Here is a 26,720-nt window from a genome sequence, read left to right on the forward strand (position 1 = left end):
TCTCTCAGGTCACACAGAATGAGACCGTGATGGAAAGAGAAGATCCAGACATCAGGACATGGACATTAGTCAGAGCAGATGCGGGATATTCACACAAATGAACACGAGGCTGTGAAGGATTATTAATGGTCCTGATTTAATGTGGATTTACTGTTGTTTGACAAATTCTCGAACAAAAGATTTCCCGCACAAATTTTGCATCGGCTTCAAGTTGGTCACGTGAGTTTGCCATGTTGAACAGGAAAATGCTTTATTTGGGAGCTGTGCTTCACCATCGCTACACTACTGACTGGGAAAATGGACCTTTTTGACTGCAAAATCTCACTAATGACCACATCTTTATGATTTCTGTCCAGTGGCTTTGATTTGATTGGCTGAACACGGTTCCTCTTCTCGTTTTCATTGGTGTCGAATTAATGCTGTCTATCCTGTAAGTATAATTCATCAGCATCAAGTTATTGCGACATCACTTTATGCCAGTCTGAGAGATGAAAACATATCCAGACCTTCAGAGAAGCTCAAGCTCCAGCACACGTGTTTAAGCCACATTTCATCCTTTAAACATGCATCTGCTATTATTAATTTGCTAGTTCTTATTTATTTGAATACTAGTACTTCTAATTATAATAGTGTCTAGTAGCTACTTAATTATACTTTACTAAAAAAATTGAGCTACTTATTTTTTAGTACCAGTAACTTTTTAGACCCAAACATATCTTGAACTGAATAGGTAGGCCTACTAGTAATTTTTAAACGTACATTTCTGCTTAGCAAAAATAAGTACTAGCATAAAAACATACTAGTTTTAAGGATTAAATGTTAAGACAGCAAGAGTTTGGAAACACTTTCTTCATCAACAACTTGAGAATGAACGCTGGACAGATACTTAACATCAATGATGGTAAAGATTCAGTGTGTGACTGTGTGTGCTTTCGCACATTTCATGAATACTACATCTACCATAAATTATATATCTACCATCTCTCTCTCTCTCTCTCTCTCTTATATCTGTCTCCTGTTCTCTCTCTGGACAGGCAGACTCAAGAATCAAACACTCGATGTTTTAGCAATATTTTAAGTAAAACATATTTAAAGGAGTTTTGAAATGAACTGCAATTTACTAGGAGAGATGCCAGAACTACTGCATATCCAAATGTAGCCTACTGCTAAAGTCTGAATGAAGACTGCTGAATTAGACATCCACCCTTCCTTCAGTGTCCAGACACAGACACACACTCTCCCACAATCCCTCTGATACCTGGAGACCGCAGTGACACTGAGCCAGCCAATCAGCAGCCTGAGAACTCAGCTCCTGCCTCCTGATTGGCTGGCTGCTCCAGAGCTCATTACAGCATCAATGCTTCTGGCCAATTACTCCTGAAGAAGAAGAACACACACAACGATGATGAAGAAAAGCAGAGGGGGAAATGAAGGAGTCCAGACATTAAGAGTGTGTTCTGACTTCTGTAATGACATGAGAAACACACAAGATTCTACGCCTTTAATGACTAAACAATGTGTTTAATGGAGGCAAATGTCAACACACACACACACACACACACACACACACACACACACAATGAACAAAGGAACTCTGAGCAACTTTTATCTTTTTAAGCTGTATTAAGTCCATAAATCCAGTTTTCTCATTCTGTCTCTCACTTCACTTTCTATCTGGATCTCGATTTTTTTTTTCTGAAGGAAAAGTGAGTGTTGTTGGCTCAGTGTTATATTAGTATTTTAATACTATTATAGCATTTATTATTATTATTTTGAATTAGCTTTTATTTTTGTTCAGTTTTTATTTTAATTCGATTTATGAATCTAATTTAAAAAAAATTAGTAACACTTTAAAGGAACACTCCGACTTTTTGGGACTTTAGCCTATTCAACTTATCCCCCAGAGTTAGATAAGTCCATACATACCCTTTTCATCTCCGTGCGTGCTATAAGTCTGTTTGACGCACCCACCGCTAGCCTAGCTTAGCACAAAGACTGGATGTAAATGGTTGCAGCTAGCATACTAATCCAAATAAGTGACAAAATAACACAAACATTTTCCTATTTACATGTTGTGATTTGTATAGTCACAGAGTGTACAAAAAACAAAGTCAAATGAGACGCAGACATATTTTAACTGTATAAATACTGGGAACTATATTCTCTGAAGGCGAAGCACTGCTACTTGGGCGGAGTGATAACCGCAGCACCTGAGACGCGCCGTGGTGAGGAGCAGAGAGTTCGTTCAGAGCGCGTCTCAGGTGCTGCGGTTATCACTCCGCCCAAGTAGCAGTGCTTTGCCTTCAGGGAAATGAGGGAATATAGTTCCCAGTATTTCTACAGTTAAAATATGTCTGTGTCTCATGTGACTTTGTTTTTTGTACACTCTGTGACTATACAAATCACAACATGTAAATAGGAAAATGTTTGCGTTAGTTTGTCACTTATTTGGATTAGTATGCTAGCTGCAACCATTTACATCCAGTCTTTGTGCTAAGCTAGGCTAGCAGTGGGTGCGTCAAACAGACTTATATCACGCACGGAGATGAAAAAGGTATGTATGGACTTATCTAACTCTGGGGGATAAGTTGAATAGGCTAAAGTCCCAAAAAGTCGGAGTGTTCCTTTAAGCTTTCATTTTTAATATTATTTAACTAGAGTTAACATGAACTAAAAGCAAACAATATATCTACAGCATTTATTAATCTTGATATTAATTTATTTTTACTAATACATTTTTAAAATCAAACATTAACAGTTAATGCCCTGTGTACTAACATGAACGAACAACTGTATTTTTATTAACTAACAAAAAACAACAACAACAACAACAAAAAAAAACTATTTCAACTACAATTCACAAAACACCATCGGTCATATTCCATAATTAGATTATAAATTGATTATTTGAGTACATATAGTTCGTCCTAATAATTTTTTTACAAATATCTGTATGACACTAATCAAAAAGTCTCAAAAGTCCCATCGCATTACCATGTTTTTTTTGCAGATTTCAGTCACTACAAGCGTAACCCAAAACACACCTTTTGGACATTTTTCATCCAATTATTGACACTTGTTTTGCAGGCCAGGGTTGTCAGCGTCCTCCGCTGTTATTCGTCCTGGGTTAGTGATTTGAGCAAACCCCTGACACCAAGCATTAGCAAGAGTCCAACACAAGAGAGGGTGAGAAACATCCCAGAAGTTGCTCTGGTTAACAATCTGTGGATGAGTTCGATCTATTCTTAGAGGAATAATCGTGTGGTTACAGGGAATGGAGAGATTCCAGAGTAAACATTCCACCCTTTTCCCAACTCCCCGTCTCATGGAAATCTCTTATAAAAGAAGCCCACATACCTCTGAGAACTTCCCAGAACACGACAGAAACATCTAACCCATTAACACACGCGCCAAACAACTTACAAACACACGCATGTGTTATAGGAGGAATGATCTCTACTTCTGTCTGTATGTGAGCAGTAACAGAGAACTCGGTGTGTGTGTGTGTGCGTGTGTGTGTGTAGAGGAAATTCCAAATCATAGCTGCATTTTTTCCACACTCATGAGACATAAAACCAGCGCACAGATGCACACACAGGAATGTCAAATAAATGCTGTACCCGTCATACCAAATTACACACACACACACACACGTTCCTTCAATGTTACCACACGTTTGTATTAGATTTCATATTCTGAAAGTTCTGTTTGTATGAACATTGCAATCCATTTACAATGCATTCTGAGCAAAACTTTAACACATGTGCAGTGCACATTTATGTCAGACGAGCTTTATTAGAAAATATTTAGTCTCATCCACTGACCAGTTCATAAGACATGAGACATAAATAAACACACACGTTCGTATGACGTAAACCACATGTAAACACACGCATCACAACACTGCATGTTAACCCGATTGAGGAGAGTCAGATTCAGCGGTTGACACCGGGGTCGAGCTCGGATTGAGTGTGTGTACATTATGGCTTTTCAGTCTGATAGAGCCATCAATTTCATAAATGGAGTACATTTAGTTTGTCAATTTTTTTGTGCAAATATCTGTATGTATGTTTTTTTTTTAGCAGATTTCAGTTACTACAAGCATAACCCCAAAACACACCTTTTGGAAAAAAAATGATCAAATTATTGAGCATTTTGTCTGGCAGGGCAGGGTTATCAGAGTCCTGTGTTGTGCTGTTCTTCTGTGGGCTTCTTCAGAACTTTAGTCCCTCCAAAGATAGCAAAATCTGTTCATGAACACACACACACACACACTAAAACAGAATAAGTATTAAAGAATTTAATGGTGTAGGTTAAGATAACCAGAATAAACATCTCTACAGTCAAAACACAATATCCACAATTTGACCAAATGGATCTCACCAATACAATCTCTAAAACAATCAACAATAAAAATGACAGAAAAACTGTTAATAAAAAAACATCAAAACAAAGAAAACGCAAAGTCTCCTCGGTTTTCCAGTGATCTTTATCCAGTTTTTCCAAGAAAGTGAAGCCGTATACTTGCACACCCATCAGTGCGATGAACCGTTAATCTGTCGGCTTGCAGGGTCTCCAAAATCAGTCCACAAAAACTCAACCAGTGGACATGTGGCGTCAAAAACTCTGGGGGGAAAGACAGGACGTCCTCGAGCTCTTTCAGATGTGATGGTGTCTAGGCAGCAAATTGTCATGTTTTACACACATTACATAAACGCATATATATATATGTTTTAATTTAGTATAATCTGGAAGAAAATGTCTCAGGATTTCTTGACGGACGCAGTCAGAGCTCTGGCTTTAAACAGTGATCTCTACCCTCAAACATTCAGCCAACATCAACATTCATAATCATATTGCAAAGCTGAAACTCTGAGGTCACAGAACAGTGTTAGAGGTCGATGTAAAACACAGGGGTATTTGCTCATCTCGCGAAGACTCCAGTCTAATAAATCTGCAGGTTTGAACAAGTTCTGCTACCGTCCCTCACATTGGCTCGATCAAACTGCTTACCAGAGAAATAAATGCCAAAGGTCTTGTCAATGTTAGTTTTGCCCTCAAAATGAACGTATTTTACAGTTTTTACACGCCATGTACATGACATTGATCTAGCTTGTGATGATGAAACGACACGGATGAAAATGAGTGTGTGTATCAGCAGTTACAGTAAACAGTAGATGGACTACAGCACTTCACACACACACATGACGGACGCCACGAAACCGAGCATATGAAAGTTTAGGCAGTGCAGCGATTAACAAACAATTATTTCATAAAACAGTTGTGAAGTCATTCATTGCATTGAATTCGACGGTGCGATTTATGCATGTTTTTTATCGATTTGACACGAAAACAGTTTTTGCATAAACCGTGACATTTAATTCAACGCAATAATTGATACGAGACTGGATTTATATTTTATAAGCGAGATTTAAACAACATAATTCACTTAAAACGACAGAATAAACAGAGAGCGACAGAAGAGAGAACTAATCTCGTGAACAGGTACCAGACCTTCTTTAACTCTCGTGACGGGCTACAGAACCTCAGTGGGAACACCTCAAGCACACACACCAACCGAACGTGCATGTATGGGCTCGACATTATTGGCACGGTGCGCTTCGAGAACAATAACGTAACTCATTTCAAACATTCAGCCACGTGATATGTTTCAAAGACAAGAACAACACAAAAAAAGTTGAAGCAGAACAGATGTTCTGAACGGGAACCCGGAGAGAAGAGGAAGCTCTGCTGAATCTATATACAAATCTTTGGAATCTTGCAGAAAGCATGATGGGAGAGATGAACAGAGGAAATCTTGCGTGTAGAGCGAAAGAGGCTAGAAAAGGACAAAATGAGTGAAGTGACACGACGAAGCCGCTCCTCCTGTGTGACGGCCAATAGGAAGCCGTATGGACTCACTCAAGGGGGTGTGGCTTAGCGAGAGCCCCGCCCTCGCAGATTTGGTCCCTTAAAACACATTCTGTCTTTTATCCAGCAGAGGAAGTGTTTAATTTGAGCGCAGCGGAGCGTCATCTAAGAGATCCTCCAGCGAGCCCGTGTCCTCGGGAGTCGACTCCTTCCTGTCCTCCGCGGTCAGTCGGCTCTTCTTCATGGCACTGGACGGGGCGCTCTCCTGAAGAAGCTCTTTGGCGAGAAGGTTTGTCACGGCCTGACCGGCTCCTCTCCGATTGTTGGCTGAAACAGAATGGGAAAATAAAAGTCTAAATAATAATAATTGTAAACAATTCTGTTTCACGCAAGTCATGCTGGGAAGGCCACACTTCAAAGGTTCAAAAACAACCAGCAACTTACCTTTTTATAGGAATATTCCTGGTTATTTTCAAATTAATGAACTCGTTCCTCAGTTATAAAAACAAACTCACCATATTTTACAATAATACAAAATAAGCTTAACAGATTGGAAGTTTAAAAGCATAAATGTAAAAACACATTGTTGTTAAATCCCTAACATGTAAATGTGTGATATGCCTGAATCCAGCATGTTTTTCAGCATTATTATTGTACATTTACTGTAATCTGTCCAGCAGCTGAGGGATGTGTCAAATCACATTTATGTATTTATATAGTGCTTCATACAATAATGATCACTCAAAAGCAGCTTCACATTAATAAACAGGAAAATCACAGCATTATTGTTGCAAAGTTCTTCGGTTATGAAACGAATACAATTTCAGCCCTAAAGCTGCTCTAATAGTGACAACGATAATAGTGTCATTATTCAGCTTCATTTAGTTTAATGTTGACTCAATTTAATTTGTATAGATGTGCGCGGTTATTCAAAAGATGCCACACATGCAGTTCATCCACATTAATAATTGAAAACAACCTGTAATATTCCTATAAACACCCATCAGATTCATATCCTGAGACAAGAGAAAGCTGCAGAGTATCATATATGTCATCATTTATGTGCGCTGGCCGCCATGTTGGTTTATTTAGATCAGTAGGAGACTGTCAAGTGTTCACACACACACACACACACACACACACACGAGTACGGCTGCAGAACTAAACTCGTGCGGTGAGACACTCATATGAGAATATTGTCTGAGAATGTCATATTTCATTCACATTCTCCAGCCTGTATGCAAATCACAACCATGCAGAGGGTTGTTCCACACACACACACACCGAATTCCCAGTGCTACTGATAACAATCTCTGAACAAACATCTGTAACAAAGCATGCAGAGCGATACACACACACACACACACACACACGTTACCCAGCAGATGTCCAGTGTGAGCTGTGATAAGGACAGCACTGAGTCTGTTGAGGAGAAAGTCGTTATGGGAGTGATTATCAGGTTATGAGTGTGATTATAGCTTCAGGTTATGAGTGTCAGACAGATGGGACGCTTATAAACATTTACAGCTGTAACCATAGTTTCAGCCAAAATACCAATATAATGATGGTAAGTTATATTATTCAGCATGTTCTAGAAAGGCAAAGTAACAGTCAATCAGAAAATGTTTAATGTTTAAAGGTGAAGCATGTAAGATTTTTTTTTTTTGTAGTTAAAACATTCTCTTAACCCAGTTTATTATTCATTAAATACTAATAGTATCCCGTTCAAGTCCGGTTTAAAATATCTTATAACAAACAATCATGATCTGAGTCGTGATCTTCCTATTTTTGAGAAGTGCTATGGAGAATATCCAGACTGGAATACGCCTATGGACTTGATCTATGTGCACAATGTAAAACACAGAATTGCATTAAACAATAAGTAGTCAAAATAGTCATTAAGTTAACATTTAAAACACTGCATAGTCTTCAGTGCATGAATTAAATATACACTGATTCTTATTAAAACTACTAAAGTTATTATAATATAATACAAGATCACAATACGTCAGTTATTTTTGATCCATGGATCAAAGAGTTTGTTTTCTATTACAAATATCATTAAGTATTACTTAATTTTGATAAATTCTTTAGAAAATGAGTTTAGGCTTAAAACAAAAAAACATCTGCCTATGCGGGGTCAGAAAAACGAAAAAAAAAAATGGGAAAGCATGATGGGAATAAAAGTTTATTTTTAATTATCCCTGTGGCATATTATATATTATTAAAACAAATTGTGTGTGTTATATGCAAAACGCACTTAAAAACAAAACTTCTTTAACTAGTGGAGAAGGAGTGAGAGAGAGTAAACATTATATAAACGGCCACATAATGACAGATTCACATCTCAACAGACTCTTCACACTCTCCTGTCATTCGCATGCGTGTTTTGCATCCTGAACTTATGAACAGAACTGTTCATCACACTTCTTACTGCTGCTAGTGTGTGTGTGTGTGTGTGAGATTCAGACAGTCTGGGTGTGAAAAGAGCAGAGATAATTATCATCAGGGTAATGAAGTTAAAAATAAGAATGATTTCACAGTGTTAGGAAGTGTTGAGCTCCCTGTGAAGCAAGAGGCACTGCAGAAAACCATTTTCTTATACACACACACACACACACACACACACACACACACACACACACACACACACACACACACACACACACACACACACACACACACACACACACACACACACACACACACACACACACACACACACACACACACACTATTAAAGCAATATGCATTTACTTGGGAAGGAAAATAACAAAATATATTAAATCTTGTTTTCTAAAAAAATGTGTCAAAATGATGTGAGTTTATGTTTAAAACTAGAAAAAAATCTGCTAATGGGGTCAGAAAAATAAACTGAATTCAAAGTGAAAACAAGACTGTTTCGTTCTCCATTTCTGTTTTAAGCACTTAATTTGATCCTTTTTTTTAAACAAGACTTAAAATATTAAGTAATGTTTTCACTCAAGTAAATAATACCTTGATTTAAGAACGTTTATATATTTGTCCTGAAAAACAAGTGAGAATGTGGTGCGTCTAACAAGATTAAGTGTGTGGTATTGTTCTGCTGACAACAGGAGTGTGTGTTGCTCTTTTCGTAGGATGGTTAAAGAGAGGGTGTGTCTGTCTCAGTGTCTGTGAGCTGGACAAAGGAGTGTGTGTGTGTGTGTGTGTGTGTGTGTGTGTGTGTGGACATCTGGCAGTGTTTGAGAGTTTGGTGTCTCTATAAAGTGATATTGTGAGATGGGCACGGGTGCGTCTCTGGCTCTTTGTATTAGTCTGTGTGTGTCTTTTATGTTAAAGTGTCTTTCGTCGAGGAGTCAGGAGTGTGTGTGTGTGGGGTCACGACACGGCAGATGTGTGTATATTAATGAAGGGTCTAAAAACAGACACACCCACACCGGCTACATCCCAATTTGCATACTTTCAGTCCTAAACAGCACGAGACTAGGATGAGTGTGTGCCAAATCATGTAGCACTTGAAAAAAATACGACATCTAAAGTCCAAAGTTTTTATGACAGTTTCTGGAAACATCTGTCACAGCCTTGCTTTCCTTCACTTCAAAATGAAATATAGTGTCTATCCTGACTAACACCCATTATCCTCAACTGAGGAGTGTGTGACTGCTTTGACTAGTTTAACCCTATAGAGCCTGCTGGATCATATTTGATATGACAAAGTTGTTTCTTTAACAAGTATAAGGCCTTTTACGTTAATAGTAAAACGTCCCCCTTCAGCTTGAGCTTCATTGTTATTATGGATTTCTCAAAAGTAAACATTTAACTTTTTCTTAGTAATATTTCAAGATGAACACTTACTGGTCTAAAACAACTTGGGTTTACTTGTTTATCCAAATATATATATATATATATTAAAATCTTGTTAAAATGTGAGTATCAAATATGATCATCAGGCCTTTGAGGAAAGTTTATTTGTTCATATCTTAATCATCATTATATTGCATTGTATTATAGGTTTTAAAACATAAAACGAAGCATTCAAATATCATCTTACTAAGACATTATTGGCGATATAGAGTAACTGCTGATATTCATATGCATTTGATCTAGTCTTCTACACTGTTATAAAGTCTCATTGATTTACATTACAAGCATCAGAATTTCATCAGACTTGTTGGTCATATAAATATCAGCATCTGCAGAAAATTTAATATTTTTGATCAGTTTGTGCCTTAATGAAAAAACACAGACACTTTATTCAGAGTATATGATATAGTATAGATATAATATAGTAAATTCATCAGGCCATAAAAGTCTGATGTATCAAATATGATATTCAACAAAAAAAATAAACTTTGTTTTTTAGATTAAGTGTAGAAAAGTACACATTTAAGTGTGTGTATATATATATATATATATATATATATATATATATATATATATATATATATATATATATTTTTTTTTTTTTTTTTTTTTTTTATTATTATTTTTTTATATATATATATATAAATACTGTAATATTTAAAATATATTTATATATTATATATCTTTATTTATTATTATTCAATTTATCTTTTGGTTATTTTCTTCTAATATACTAAACAGATTTATGTCAGTAATGACGCGTTTTTATGAATGCATTCGCAACTTAAATGTATTTTGTGTATTTGTAAGGAGCAGCTGCCGTCTGTCGCTCAGCATCTCTCTGATTGGCTGATGACTCATTATGCAGAGGGTCAGAGGTCAGAGGTTACAGGGCGTCTCCTGTCTCCACACTGCATGCCTGCGGTCTGTCTAAAGGCATCTACACTGTGTGTGTGTGTGTGTGTGTGTGTGTGTTCGAGTGAACGCATACATATGCAGAACGCACAAGTGGTCAGAATGGGTGTGTGTTGGTATGTGTGTGTGGCATATGTTGAGGGGTTGAGTCACATGTGCCGTGTGTTGCTCCGTTTGCGCCGTCTACATAGGCAGCTCCCTTCAAAGGCAGCGTTCTAAATGATTTGAAACGTCTACAAAGGCTATAACTCACTAACTCAAAGCATTTTAAACGGCAGCATAATTTTGGAACAACCTTTAAACCATTGAGGACGCCTTAACATGCTGTCTAGGAAGGGAGCTCACTAGGTTTTGGAACATTGCTTGTGTGGAGGCTGCTTCAGGAAAGCTAAAAATACAACACCACTGATGACTCATGCCACACACACACACACACACACACACACACACGATTCCAAGGAAAATATACGGTCTGAAGCAGCAAAGTAAACAGAGTAAAGACTGTACAGAGATACAGAGGAATAAACGTATGTGAGAGAAAGAGAGGGAATATAAGATGGTCAAGTAAAAAATGACCAGAGAGAAGAGAGGAATAAAGGGGTGAAAACAGAAAGAGAGTTTGCCATGGAAATAAATTCAAAAGATAAAGCGCGGGAAAGTGAAGGCGGGGGGATTGTGTGTATGGTCATTATTGCCACATAGCAGCACATCTGGATTCATTCAACAACAGATCCACACACACACACGGGAACATAAAACACACATAGTTTGTGTACAACTGTAATTCTGAACTATACATCTATCTATTGAAACACATTGAATTCGTGTTTTCCTTCAAAAATACATTACTGTTCAAAAGTTTGGGGTATGTAAGATTTTTTTTTATGTTTTTGAAAAAAGTATTTCTGCTCACCAAGGCTGCATTTATTTAACGAAAAATACAGTAAAAACAGCAATATGGTGAAATAGCAAAATACCCGTTTTCTATGCTAATATATTTTAAAATATAATGTGATCAAAGCTGAATTTTCAGCATCATTACTCCAGTCTTCAGTGTCACATGATCCTGCAGAAATCAGTATAATAGGATGATTTGCTGCTCAAGAAACATTTATGATTATTATGAATGCAACTTCATATTTTTGTAATAACTGTGATATTTTTTTCTGAATTATTTGATAACCAGAAACAGAATTTATTTAAAATAGTAATAAAGTAAAAGGCATTTGTAATGTTATGTTTGCTTAATGCATAGATTACCCCAAACTTTTGAATGCTACTGTACATTTGCATTTGTGCATTGGGCCGACACTTTTATCCAAAGCAACTTACACTGAATTTAAACGAAACATTTCATCATGCTTTCCGTGGAAATCAAACCCACAAACCTGTGTGTGTGTCCACTCTCCATGTAGTTGTTGTATCTGTTACTGTGCAAGTTTTTCACAATTTAAACTTTTCTGCATTCCTTCAATACCAGCAATAACTGCACATCTGACAAATTAACTGTAATGATGCGTGTGTGTGTGTGTGTGTGTGTGTTACCTGCTTGACGTGGTCCTCTCTTCCTCTTGAAAGCGGCTCCAGACTGCAGCGCCTCCAACAGACCATCCATGATACCAGTCTCATCTCCATCTGAAAAACACACAAAAACACTATTAATATTAGACATCAATAATGGCCTCACCATCACTATCTGAAACACACACACACACTCATGTGAAGTATTACTGCTGCAACACATGCAGAACTGTAGAACCAGAGAGCAACAGTCTCAGCTACAGTGACATCAGATGAGAGGGGAGCAAAGGATCATGGGAATGTAAACATCCTCAGAGACACCAGTTACAGCAGACAGCGCCCCCTACCTTACACACACTGATGCACAGTGTTGGCCTACATAACTGAACCACACACACACACACACACACACACACACACGATGGGAAGGAATGTATGACCTGAAAACATTTTGTTTGTGTAAAATAGTTTGTTAAAAGCATGTGGCTTGATTTCAATCCACTTGATATGGTGAATGATTTCAGGGTTGTGTGTGTGTGTGTGTGTGTGTGTGTAGACAGATGGTTTCAATCACATCCTCTCTGGACAACATGGGGTTAAAGATTTATGGATCTAATTTCCCTGCCCCCCATACACACACACACACCTCCCCCAATAAACACACACAAACACACTATTCTTCATAAATGTGCATGTGCGCGCACACACACAAAAAAACCTTGAACACTGCAGCCCATACACACACACACACACACACACACACACAGCTAGTCTCACTGTAATCCCCAGAAAATCTGCAGCCAGATGGTTATGCGTCTGACCTGACAACCTAGATCTCTCTCTCTCTCTCTTATACACACAAACACACACACACACACAGAGCTGTTTGCAGTGCACACACACCACCGTGAGGTGTGTTATAGGAACAGCACATCTGATCTGCTGAGATTTTCTCCCTGCTGCATATTACTTATTAAATCTGAATAATATATTATTTAATACATATATCACTGGAAAATGGAAAAATTAAGAGTTCTATTTTAGAACAGACACAATAAGTGTTTCCCTCCAGTATTGTGTCAACCTAAATACATATATAATTTTATATATACACATTAATTAATTTTATTTATTTAAATTTGATTAATTATTGTGCATGTAGTTTTTGTCATTGAGAGACCACATGGAATATTTGAACATTAAAAATATATTACAATGCGGGACCATTTAAACACTAATTTGATGAATACGTGGTGGCCAATTACAGCAACAATGATCATACTTCTAAAATCTTTATATTTTAACAGTTCAATTATATTTCATAAACTCGTGCATCATTCATACCCAGTAACTGGGGTATTGGTAGAAACTCTTCTTTATGGCCACGGTCAGTTTTTGTAAACTGTGCCCCTCATGACACGTTCTGGATGAATATCTGCCGCTCTCACATCACGCATTACACATCATCAGCCATCACACACACACACACACACACACACACGAGCATCATCACAGTGCTGACCATCACATCTGTCTGACTGTGTCTGCACACACAGAGAATCTGTCACACAACACTGACACCTACTGACCGTCCACAGGAACTGCGGAGACTAATGTGAGAAACACTTTTGATTTATCGAATTCTCAGGGTTTGACTGCTAAACTAAAGATAACGTGTGTATGTGTGCGTGTTTGAGAATGTGGGAATGTCGAGGCCAAACATTGCAAAAATCCAACCCTGAGAGTTCAATGAACCCTCTCTCTCTGTGTGTGTGTGTGTGTGTGTGTGTGTGTGTGAGAGAGAGAGAGAGAGGGGGGGGGGGGGCAAACAGATTCTCATGCATGCAGATCTCTGTAGTCTTCTGGAAAGAACATACATGTGTGTGTGTGTGTGTGTGTGTGTGTGTTCTTTCAACTGACTTTCAAATCAGCCACCTGTATGCAAATCAAACCTCATAGATTACCAGTTACCCCGTGGCACCTAGATAATAAAGCTGATTAACTATAACTATTAGTTATCCATTACGATTAGTTTAGGTTTTTCATTGTTCATGTTAATTCATTATTTATATGAACTAATATCAACAAAGATTAATAAAAGCTGTAAATATATTGATACGTTAGCTAATGAACTAACTAATTAACTATCAACCTCCCTCAAACACACACACACGTCTGCAGTCATTTGCCCAGAAAGTTTTAAACTACAGCCAGACGAGAAAAGTAGGTCAGAGAGAGAGAGAGAGAGAGAGAGAGAGAGAGAGAGAGAGAGAGAGAGAGAGAGAGAGAGAGAGAGAGAGAGAGAGAGAGAGAGAGAGAGAGAGAGAGAGAGAGAGAGAGAGAACACAGACTGAATCTTTACCATCATTGATGTTGAGTATCTGTCCAGCGTTCATTCTCTTCTGTTTCTCCTCTTTCTCTTTTTCCGCTTTCTCTTTTGCCAGTTTGGCTCGACGAATCTTCTCCTCTGCTTCTTTCCGTTTCTGGTTCTCTTTCACCGCTTGCTGTAAAAAAACACATGTATGCAGTGAGGAAGAGCTGAACTCAAGATCTCGGATTCAGATTCCGTTCGTTCAGCTGAGGAGAATATAAAGTTATAAAGCGTTACGATGAACAGGTGAAATCACAGCACAGATAAGATCATAAAGTGTGTGTTTTTGCCATGGAGTCTCTGCTCCCTTACGACCGAGAGAATGCAAGTATGTCTAGACAAAAGTCTGTTTTAATATACTAAACACAGACTGATGACTGAACCATATGCTACACACACACTCGGACACGCATGCACACACTCATACGCACACATACATGCACGCATGCACGCGCGCGCATGCGCACACACACACTCATACATACATGCACGCATGCGCACACACACACACACACACACACACACACACACACACACACACACACACACACACTGGTACTGACTACACAGAAATATAAATGCTCTACGGTTTAAAAGTTTGGGGTGATTTAAATTAATACTCTTATTCAGCAAGGATGGATTCAATTGATCAAAAGTGAGAGTAAAGACATCTATAGTGTTACAAAAGTTACAATTGTGCAATTGCGAGTTATGAAATCAGAATTCAGAGTTATTCAGCTTATTTTTTTATTATTTGACCATTTACTGCATTGTGTTATTCAGAAGTGCCCACACAATCACAGAAAACAGCTTAAAGGTACAATATGTAAGAATTTTGTAATAAAACATTGATATATTTCCTGCAGTTGTGTACTTGCAATATTCCAAAAGTTCCCAAAGATTTTTAATTTAGAAAAATTCCAATTTTAAATAACTGGCTGTCCCAGAATCCCTGTTCACTTGTCGCCTGTCACTGACGTAATATCCGTGCTACCCCTGGTTTCCACTCGTAGTACTGCCATAGTAACCATGGCGACAGACGTGGACAACTGCATAGTGCGTAACGTCTAGCGGCGCGCTCGCGCTGTTGTCGTTTCGTTCAACCATTATGGATAATGGCAGACTTTGGGACAAAAGAAGAACTAAAACGAGGATCAATATCAGCGTTGTGTTTTCGAGATGCAGAGAGCTAGCGTCCGCGACTAACTTTGACTCGACAGAGATGCCGCTCTTGCATGTAATTTATTAGACAGGTGAGCATTAGACATTTTATTCGACATAAACGTTTTATTCGACATAAAACTAATCAATGTTATATAGCTCAACATGATGAAATGTTAGAATCTGATCTGTATGTTATTCTAATGTTGATCTAGCTTACTGCTAGTCTCATACACACAGAATAACATTATAACATACAACACACTCCGATGCAGTTTAGTGTGATAGTGTAGAGCGAGTGAGACAGCGCTGCGTTACCTCACGTTTCATTCGTCTAATAAACTGTCCTGTGTGAGTATTAATACAGCACTTGTGGGGAGTTCGGTGGAATGAAATGTTCTTATTACTTTATATCCGCGGGACTCACGTGTGGCGTCTCTCATTAGCAATCGCGCCCTACTTCATCCCACAGTCATGATACAAATATCAATGTATGCATTCACTCATCCATAAACATTATTAGATCCATCAGCTTGACGACATTTTCCATAATTCCGCAGAAATTTTGCGTCATCAACGTACGCCTTCGTTACTGTAAGAGGTTAGCGACCCCTAGCGGCAAAAAAAATTACATATTGTATCTTTAATTCTGCGCTGCTACATAAGGTGAATAAAGTCAGAACTGTGAGATACAAACACGCAAGTGTCAGAATTTTGGGAACAAAAACTTCCATATTTATCCAAGGTAAACACTGGTCAGTTTTCTGTGGACTGCCGGTTGTGATCTCACCTGGAACATGGTCCTGAAGTTGTTGAGGTCACCGAATACTTCTTCCGGGCTCATCTTCTTGGGGTCGAACACAAAGAACTTGCCCAGATCCTCGTACTGCTTCTCCATGTTCTCGTGCATCAGCTGCATCTTCTCAAACTGCTCACGAGCCGTCGATACAAAAATGTGCAGGACTCCGTTAAGAAAAACACACTGCACAACTCAACATCACTCACACAGGGATCAGCTTTTACATTTATATCTATACATCATTATTAAACACATGAAATTAGTTGTTTTTCTCCCCAAACAGAGAGCAAGTACTAAAACAAACATCCTCCCAAACTTCCTTAATGGATGAACTTCACAGGACGGCACACTTCAACTAGAACCCAAACAGGATGTGATGTCACAATGGATCATTGAGTTATTTATATAACTTTATTTTTTGCAGAAATGACAGTGGAAACCAAAGTGACACTTCCTGTCGGGGAACAGGTCAGGGGGAATAAAGGATATGGTCATTTTCTCCACAAATTTGTCCTTGTCGCTCTGCGGAGGGGGGAACGTCTCGATGTCTTTCTCCAGGCTTTTAATCTGCTTCCCCATCTGATCTATATTCTTCAGGAGCGTCTCTGCCGACACTAAGAGAGAGAGAGAGAGAGAGAAAGATGTATTAAAAATACATACCGCGTTTGACCATTTTTGAAAGAAGTCTCTTCTGCTCACCAAGGCTGCATTTATTTGATCAAAACACAGTAATATTATGAAATATTATAACAATTCAAAAGAACAGTTTTCTATGTCATTATATTGTAATTAGTGCTGGGCAAAGATTAATCGCATTCAAAATAAAAGTTTGTGTTTACATAATATATGTGTGTGTACTGTGTATAATTATTTTTTATATATAAATAAATAGACATGCATGTATATATTTAAGAAATATTTGCATGTATATACACTGTATATATATTTATACATACATTATATATAAATATACATATGTATATATAAAACTCATTTTTCTTAAATATATTCATGCATGTCTATTTATATATACAAAATAATTATACACAGTACACACACATATATTATGTAAACACAAACTTTTATTTTGGATGCGATTAATCTTTGCCCAGCACTAATTGTAACATGTAATTTATTCTTGTGATCAAAGCTGAATTTTCAGCATCATTACTCCAGTCTTCAGTGTCATATGATCCTTCAGAAATCAGTATAATATGATTATTTATTATCAATGTTGGGAAAAGTTGTGCTGCTTTATATTTTTTGTGGAAACTGTGAAAAAGAAAAATATTCTGATTATTTTTTTATGCCATGTCAGCATTCAAAGCTATTTTCATGGCAAAAATTTACTTACAAAAATACAAATATCAAATAAATACAATAAAAACAAAACAAACCAAAACAGCAAGTCATATTATACAAGATTTTTTAAATGAACATATGGTAGAAAATCCAAAACCTCATAATCTTATTAAATATGTCCTTAAGTGAAGTAACTTCATAAAAGAGCATTCTGCTTGTATTAAGTCCAGGACAATCCAATAAAATATGTTTCTGTGAAAAATTATATTTTGTAACATGACAAATGTCAACTGTCACTTTTGATCAAATGAATGCATCCTCGCTGAATAAAAGTATTAATTTCTTTGGTAGTGTATATACACGGAAAGCATCATCAGTGACTGAGACTGACCTCTGCTGGCTTTCTCCACGTGGATGAGTTCGTCTGGGAAGGTCATGACCTCAGGGTACTGCTCCTGACATGTTTCCGCCAGGAAGTGCAGGAGAGTCTGTTTCTGATCTGCTGATTTAGTGTCTCTCAACTAAACACACACATACACACATTTATTTACTTTGTGGGGACCAACACATCAGGCACTTTCTACAAAAAAGGTACAAAATGTGTTCTCACTGGCAATCCCATGCATTTATTTACAATGTTTGTGCAATAAAAAAGAGAGAATCATTACATACATTGGTAACAATTTAAGCTTCCATTTGCTAACTTTAGTTAAAGGGGACCTATTATGCTCTTTTTTAAGTCTTAATTTTGTTTTTGAGCTCTACTAGAACAGGTTTTAATGCTTGATTGTTCAAAAACACATTATTTTCCTCATATTCTCCATTGTTGTGGCTCGTCTCTTCCCAGTCTGTCAGTAACGCTCTGTTTAGTTCCTGTCTCTATGAAGCCCCTCCTTCTGAAAAGCACACTGTGCTCTGATTGGTCGACTGGAGCAGTGTGTTGTAATTGGTCGAATGTGTTTGGGATATGTCCCGTCCCTTACCATAACTGCCAGTTTAACACACTACTAACTAACTCAACCAGGCCCCGCCCCTTTATTCTGCGTATTAATTATTATAATGAGGAATATTATGACGTGTTTGTTCCCGGAAGAAAACTCAAGACTACAATGGAGGTGTTTCAGGGAGTTCATGCGTCGGGTCAGAGGTCACTCTTCTACCGGAACTAGACCCATATATGGCCGTTACCGGAAACCAGTGATTATAGCTTATAAAGTTATAAAAATTTATATTTTTCCAACAAAAACGCACAGCTTGGCTTCAGAAGGCCTTTATTAACCTCCTGGAGTCGTATGGATATGTGCTTTTTGGGCTTCAAAAAATAAGGTACCATTCACTCCCATTATGAAGCTTAGAAAAGCCAGGATATTTTTTTATATAACTCCGATTGTGTTCATCTAAAAGAAGAAAGTCATATACACCTGGGATGGCTTGAGGGCATAAATTATGGAATCATTTTAATTTTTGGGTGAACTATCCCTTTAACTAAAATTAAGATTGCATTGCTCATTGTTAGTTCATGTTAGCTCATGCATTAGCTAACGTTAACTATTGGGATGTTTTTATTGTAAAGAGTTTCCGATATGCTAGATGAGCTACGGTATATGAAACGCTAGTTTAAAACACATCAAATGCACACAAAATGTAGCGTTAACTGTTTTGTCAACGTGAGCAGATCAGGACATCACCTTGCACAGGTAACTGATGCTGAATCCGAAAGCTTTGGCGTTGCGCGATCCTGAGTTCATGAAGTTTCCCAGCAGCAGCGTGATCTCCAGCAGTTTGGCGAATCCCTCGCTCTTCCGAAGCTCCTCGCAGGCGGCCGTCACCGCCACCACTTCAGGCTTCACGTTATTCACCTGCTCCTCGAACTGCAGCTTGAAGAGGATGGCGCTCAGACGGGGCTTCAGACGCTTGACTGAACTGATCTGGAGACAGACACACACGTGCTCTCTCTGTCTCTGTGTGATTGTGTTTGTGAGAAGTCAGTATTGTGTGTGTTTCTCACCACTACTCCGAACTGTTCCGACTCGGCCAGCTCCTCGTACTCGTCTTTCAGCTCTGTTAATGTGTTGAGCTGTTCCTGCTCCGGCAGCAGCTTCAGCAAACTCTGAAACACACACACGGGAGAAGACGACACCAGTTACGTCCATTTTGGTTCGCCTACCGAAACTTTACACACACAGATTGGCAGGTTTCATTGGAGACATGCTGACTTTATTTCACAGAATTGTGAGATGTAAAGTCAGAATTGCAAGTAATAAAGTCCAAATCTAAGGAAAAAAAGATTTTATATCTCATAATTCTGACTATAACACGCAATTGTGACTTTATAACACGCAACTGGGAGAAATAAAGTCAGAATTGCAAGATTTAAACATGCAATTCTGAGAAAAAAATAAGTCTGAATTGGGTCTAAACAAGTTTTTACACAACAGCAAACCAAAACTAAATGTTTATTCAAGCGAAATATATATATAATATAGTCATTATCTCTTGACCAATTTTCTTGTGATCTCGACATAACTTGTTTGATCATGAGAGATTGTGGCTTAATTTTTCTGTGGACTCATAAACAAACAAATAATAATAAAAAAAGATTTATGATAATACAAACACATTGCTTTTCATTTTGGCCTGCAACAGTTTTTCTGAGGTCTCCTTTCCAAACCGGTACTGGTTAGTAAATGTGTAAACTGGAAAAACCTAAAGAATGGTTAATTAAGTGACATTATGCTAACAAGTTTTGAAGATACTTCAAAAAGATTTTATTAAATGGCGTACGTTAAACAACTTTAATGGTAAAATAAACAAACATCAAAGAGAAAGGAGTGGCATTGCCTGACTGCAGTGTGTGAGCGTAATAAAAACGGCACCAGGTCAAATGTCCAGGCTCTCGGCCCCGCCCTGCTTCATAACACAGTAACGTTAACAAAACCTTAATACATTAACTCATCGTACATGATTACACAATAAGCTTTGTGCTTCGTAATCTGTCAAAAATGACGACAGGCGGAAAATCTTCAGTTCGGTTTACACATATTTCTTACATGTCTGTCTAGTTTGAACTTGCCGCTTGCTAGCAACTTCTTTCTTCGTGGAAGGTTTGTGTTTAAAGACTTATAAATATTTAAAGCGGTGGTATAATGCCCTTTTCACAAGATGTAAAATAAGTCTCTGATGTCCCCAGAGTGTGTGTGTGTGTGTGTGAAGTTTTAGCTCTAAATACCCCACAGATATTTTTATATATCATGATAAAATTGTCACTTTTTGAGGTTGAGCAAAAACACACCGTTTTTGTGTCTGTCCCTTTAAATGCAAATGAGCTGCGGCTCCCGGCACAGGGGGCGGAGCTTCAACAGCTTGTGTTCGTTTACCTCACACACACACGCACTGAAAATTTCAAAACCTTTGCGTTTTATGTAATTTATAAGTCGTGTTCTGGGGGCGGGGTTTATGTAAATTCTAGGGTTTGTGATGTCACTAACCCGGAGGAATGTCGTGTAGTCTCTACCAGCCGTTTGTTGTAGTCCTTAAACAAACGTTTCTTTAAACGCAAATATCTCCCTTTGCTTTGAACTTTGAGCGTTGTAACTTTGCAGATGTTGTTTATGATCAAACAGCAACATTACACACCAACTACAGTTAGAAAAGTGAAATCAATCAACCACCCCTTTAAACTCAAGTCTAACTGTTTACCTTCGCGTCAGGGTCCTGATCACTCTGATGGTTTATTTTGCGATAAAAAAAAATACTAGATGTACATTATCCCTTACTTATCTGTTCACTTCCTCAAGTTAGGCCGTATTGCTTTGCCAATCATTTTGACCGGTCCAGAATCAAGCGAACTGAACCCTGTTTTCAAGTTGTGTGGTTCACTGGTTCAAAAATGAACAGAACTTTAATGTCAAAAGGACATCAAATACACACACACTTTCATACCTGCACCATGTTTTCAGAGAGAACTTTCTCGTTGACCTCCAGGATGACATTCTTCATCTCTTCATAAGGCATCCTGTTTGAACCCAAGAATATAGCTGCAACACACACACACACAACACACACACACACACAGATCTGAGCAAACAGTACTATGAGTGAGTGACTGTTAAACTAGTGAGATATTCCTCATGTGAATGAACACTTGTGTATTGGCTGCTACTCACAGAGATTCTGGGATGTTTTGGAGTCGAGCACCTTCAGCTCCTTCACCTTCTTCTTCTGAGTGTTTTTCTTCTCTTCAGCTCCCTCTTGATCTTTCTTAACTACAAATGCACAAACAGAGAGGGTGGGGTTAATACTGTTGTGGTTAATATTGTTGTGGTTGGCCTCAGACTCAAAAAAAGGATCTGTAAAATAATGTTTCTGTAAGGCCGGGCACAGTATTTGACCGTCTCATACTCATCAAGCAGTGTCCAGTGAATATATGTACAACACTTCATCTAATACTGCTTTAAACAACCATTTTATACTTGTTTGATGATTATCATACGTGCAGTTATGAAATGTTAATTGAGAGGCTTTTTCAAATTCATTTGTCACACCACTGAAGTTATTTTTGTATTATTTATATACCATTATAGTATTTATAAATATTTTTAATTAGTTTTTATTTTAAGTTTTCATTTTAATTTAGTTTAGTCCTAAATGTAAACATATGTCAGTAAGTTGCCAAGGCAACTTTTTTTTCCAACAAGTTCTTAATTTAATATTTATATTTCATTTTATTCCAGCTTTATTTTAATTGCAGAAAATTAGTTAATAGTTTTAGATCGATTTTTAATTTAGTTCTAGTTTTAGCCATTTTAGTACTAGACTAGATGAAAACTTATTTCACTTAGTTGCCAAGGTGTCATTTAATATTTATATTTTCAAAAACAACTCTGCAACACAGGATCATTTTAGTGAACTGCAACAAATGTGCACATTATTTGTCCTGGATTTTATAGTTGTAAAATTAGTTCATAGTTTAAATTACCAGAAAAAAAAAAAAAAAAAAAAAAAAAAAATACTCAACTTCAAAAATCAAAAGGAAATATCTAAACACACACACACACACACACACACACACACACACACACACATTTCTGTTGGCATTTCTGTTTAAAGACAGACTGTGAGGGGACAGGAGGAGGTCAGAGGTCAGGACTCGGGGTTGAGAGTCAAACGCCCGACAGCTTCAATGAAACGTGAAGACTAAAGTTCACACTCCTGACGAGTCTCCAGAGAAGGACCACGGACACACACAGTGTGTGTGTGATCATCTCTTTCCTTCACAGTGCATGAAACACAAGATCAGACAAACATCTTCATCTCTATCTGCAATCTGGCCTGTTCTCTTCTGTCCATGTCTGGCCTTTATTCTCTCTCAATACTTTCTCTCCTCCATTCAAACTTTTTTTCTCTCTCTGTACCTCGTTTCCGAGCAGTACATTTGTGTGTGTTTGTGTGTGTGTGTGTGTATTGAGTTACAGCAGCATATGGAAACGCTCAAGAGAGTGAAACAGCTCTGGATTACATTACACACACGTTGAGTTTTATGTGTTTTATGGAGACTTTCCATAAACAAAGATTTTTATACTGTATAATCTGCATGTTTTCGAACTCTACCCATCACAGAAAACTTTCTGCACTTTTACATTTTCAAAAAGCATCACTTACTGTGATTTATAAGCTGTTTTCCTCATGTGGACCAAAAATTGTCCCCACAAGGACAAGGATTTCTGGTATTGCCATCTTTGAGGGACATTTTAATATTTTCTACTCGTTCAAGTATTTTTTTCTTTTCTTCTTGAAAATTTCCTGCCTGTTAATTTAACTTATTATAATTATGTTGAACTCACTCAATCTCTTCATTTGAATTCTTAAATTACTCCTTCCAGATATATATAGAATACATTAACTAAAAACAGATATTTAAATAAATAAATCATTTTAATAGAAATAATTAAAATAGGCTACTTGCAACATCTTGCATTTGTTTTTAATACATTTGAATAATTTTTCCCTTTTTATTATTTCTACGTTTATGCATTTTTTATTATTTTATAAATACCATACTGTAAAGCACAAAATAATATTTTTTTAATAAAAATGTATCATAAATAATCAACATCTTGAATCTGTGACTGAGTTTAAGGAAAAATAAATGGTAAGAGAGTGAAGAGTAGATAACGGCATAATGCACCAACAGCATAATGCGATCTGAAATGTCTGTCAGTGGGTCAGTGTGTGTGTGTGTGTCTGATTGATTGTACGCTCAGCCAGTGAACACATAGCCTCTGCAATTCACTGCCTGTGATTCATAAAATGGGATCTGTATTCAAAATGGCGGCTGGTCTCTCCCTCTCTCTCCCTCTCTCTCACACACACACACACACACACACACACACACACACACACACACACACACACACACACGAGATTCTAAAACTCATTTATGAGCCAATGGCGCCTCTGCAGGTCACAATGAAACTGCAGCATGACAACAGCACATCTGTGATACATTAACACTACATTTACAAGTGTGTGTGTGTCTGTGTGTGTGTGCGCTCTGTCAGGAACTATGAAACACGGGCTCTTTAATGTTATTGTTTCTGGATTGTGTTGTAAACGTCCTGCTGTCTTTTGTATTTGTGTATTGCCTGAGGTCTATTCATCCATTCGGGCTTTTATCTTCCTCTAATGGCATCCAGCCTCAGTACACAGCAGCTTCATACAAAAGAGCACACACACACACACACACACACACCTCAAAATGAGGACATATCACTGACATACCATTACATATATATATATATATACAGAAGATGTACTGTTCCTAAAGGGAGGTTTGGACACATTTAGCTCTCTTCTGATGACAGTAACTATACACCCAAACTATTCACTCTCTCTCTCACACACACACACACGGAAGTTTGTGGTTATTTCTGTAAGTGTCCAGCTGTCTTTCCACTTGTGTTTGTCTCTTAGTCTGTTTTGCATTAAAATTATTGTTTTTTCTGTGTTTAATAGTCGAGCAAGAGCCACAGACATCATGTCTGCTGTTTCTGGACCTCCTGATCTCAGTTTAAACACACACACACACACACACACACACACTCTTCTTTTCCCATAAAAGGCAAGAGTTAATGCGATGGAGCGAGGTCACAGTGAGAGACAGACACACACACACACACACACGTCCAGCATGTTAAACTGTAAGCAAGTGAACTCCACCTCATCAGCAAACCAACCACAAGCTCAACACAATACAATCACACAAAGAGGAACTTTGTTCTTTCCTCTCGCTCTCTTTCACTCCAGATTATTTTTAGTCTAAAGTGTATTGCTGACAGCCTCCTTTGTTCTGTAGGAGTTTATGGTGGAGCGCTGGCGCCTCTAGTGGCAGCACACACAAACTGCAGAATAAACTTACACTAAACTTATTGCAAAACAGCAAACTTTACCTCATTCCCCTTTCAGAGTTTCTGGTTTGGAAATATGCAGAAAAGTTTATACTAAAAGTTCAATGTATAAGAGTCTCGTGAAGACACACACATTTTAATAAGTTATTGAGGAATCATTTCTTATATCTTACTGAGGCTTTGTTATAAACACAACCTCTCTTTTGTGGATTTACTTTTCTGCAGCAACTTGAGGAAATCTGTTACTTTTAAATTTGAAACTTTGTTCCATTCCAACATTCCATTCCGAGAATCAAATTTCAAACAAGCTACACATTTTTTTAACCAACGCAAGCACTTTTAAATGCAAAGTCTTCAAGAAAAGAATGTTTCTCCTCCTGAGAGAAAGGGAATGTACTCGTCAGCAAACACACACACACACACTCCATACTTCAGTAATCTAATAGAAAACAACTCTCTCAGTAAAACTGCTGCCTGCAGGAATGCAGCTATGAGAGTTTGACACAAAGAAAGAATGAAAGGATAGAGAGACAGATGCAGGAGAGAGAGAGAAAGAGAAAGAAACCGAGCAGGTGGTCGTTGTTTGGGGCTTTAAATGTAAAACACAGCAGCAGCTGACGAGAGACGCCATCCCTTTAAACTTTAAATGCCCATGATTGTGTGTGTGTGTGTGTGTTTCAGGGAGTTTCCAGGGCTCCGGTTGCCGAGGGTAACCTCGAGCTGAAAGGGGCCCTTCATCCTGTTTTGTGTGGAGAGGAAGGAATGAGAGCGGAGAGATAGAGGGGGGCGAGCGAGGGGTGACTCAGTGCCAGATGGCAGGGTGTGGTGTGACGGGGGGCGGGGAGACGGACAGGAAGTGGGAGGGGCAAACTCAAGGGGAGGGATTGTGGGCGGGGTTTAGGGTCTGCTCACTTGCGCACCCCTGGTGCATGAACGGTGCAACTGCAGTGTTCAAATATTAAGATGGGATATTTAGTAGATAATGCATAAAATATCAGCTAAAAAATGCAAACTTCACAAAACAATTAATTGTAAGACAATCCAGGGACTTGAAGAAGTCTAAAACATTCAGAATACAGAATGTTATAAAGATGATTTCCAAAGGGGAATCAGATTAATATTTTTAATTTAAAATTAAATATAAATTACAATGAATGAAGAAGTTAATACATTAATGAATGTTATGACTTTTCTGGCAATAGTATTTTTTAGCATCATGTACTTAAAACGCCATGTTATGTTAAAAAACTATATATATATATATATACACACATATGAGAGAGAGAGTTATAGTAGAGAGACTATAATTTATTCCAAGGATAGTTTACAATTAAAAGTTAATAAGGATAGTTTTTATGTTTCAGATTTAATTTAACTTTTTAACAGCATCAATATCAGGTTAAAAATTATATCAATGTATAAACGAAAGCATATAATGTGTGTATTTTATTGTGTATACTTGGCTGTGTAAATCTATTTGTGAGGTCATACTGCCATCTATTGGCACAACTGTGAACTGCAGCATTTC

At 37.7% G+C, this 26,720-nt stretch overlaps 1 protein-coding gene across 2 annotated transcripts in view; it reads right to left on the reverse strand.

Annotated features, from left to right (window-relative positions):
• Window positions 1-4,285: 4,285 nt before the first annotated feature.
• diaph1 (diaphanous related formin 1) overlaps window positions 4,286-26,720 on the reverse strand; it is a 101,653-nt gene continuing 79,218 nt past the window's right edge. For both annotated transcript variants that reach the window (XM_079631660.1, XM_079631661.1), the window contains 10 exons: window positions 21,953-22,051; window positions 21,729-21,823; window positions 19,795-19,896; window positions 19,475-19,714; window positions 18,178-18,307; window positions 16,974-17,098; window positions 16,476-16,640; window positions 14,516-14,657; window positions 12,178-12,267; window positions 4,286-6,198 (listed from right to left, as the gene is read on the reverse strand). In XM_079631660.1, the coding sequence (XP_079487786.1) occupies window positions 6,011-6,198; window positions 12,178-12,267; window positions 14,516-14,657; window positions 16,476-16,640; window positions 16,974-17,098; window positions 18,178-18,307; window positions 19,475-19,714; window positions 19,795-19,896; window positions 21,729-21,823; window positions 21,953-22,051 (1,376 nt within the window). In that variant the 3' untranslated portion in view covers window positions 4,286-6,010. The remainder of the gene's footprint in view (window positions 6,199-12,177; window positions 12,268-14,515; window positions 14,658-16,475; window positions 16,641-16,973; window positions 17,099-18,177; window positions 18,308-19,474; window positions 19,715-19,794; window positions 19,897-21,728; window positions 21,824-21,952; window positions 22,052-26,720) is intronic.

Source organism: Phoxinus phoxinus, assembly GCF_949152265.1.
Source record: "Phoxinus phoxinus genome assembly, chromosome: 12".
Taxonomy (NCBI): Eukaryota; Metazoa; Chordata; class Actinopteri; order Cypriniformes; family Leuciscidae; genus Phoxinus; species Phoxinus phoxinus.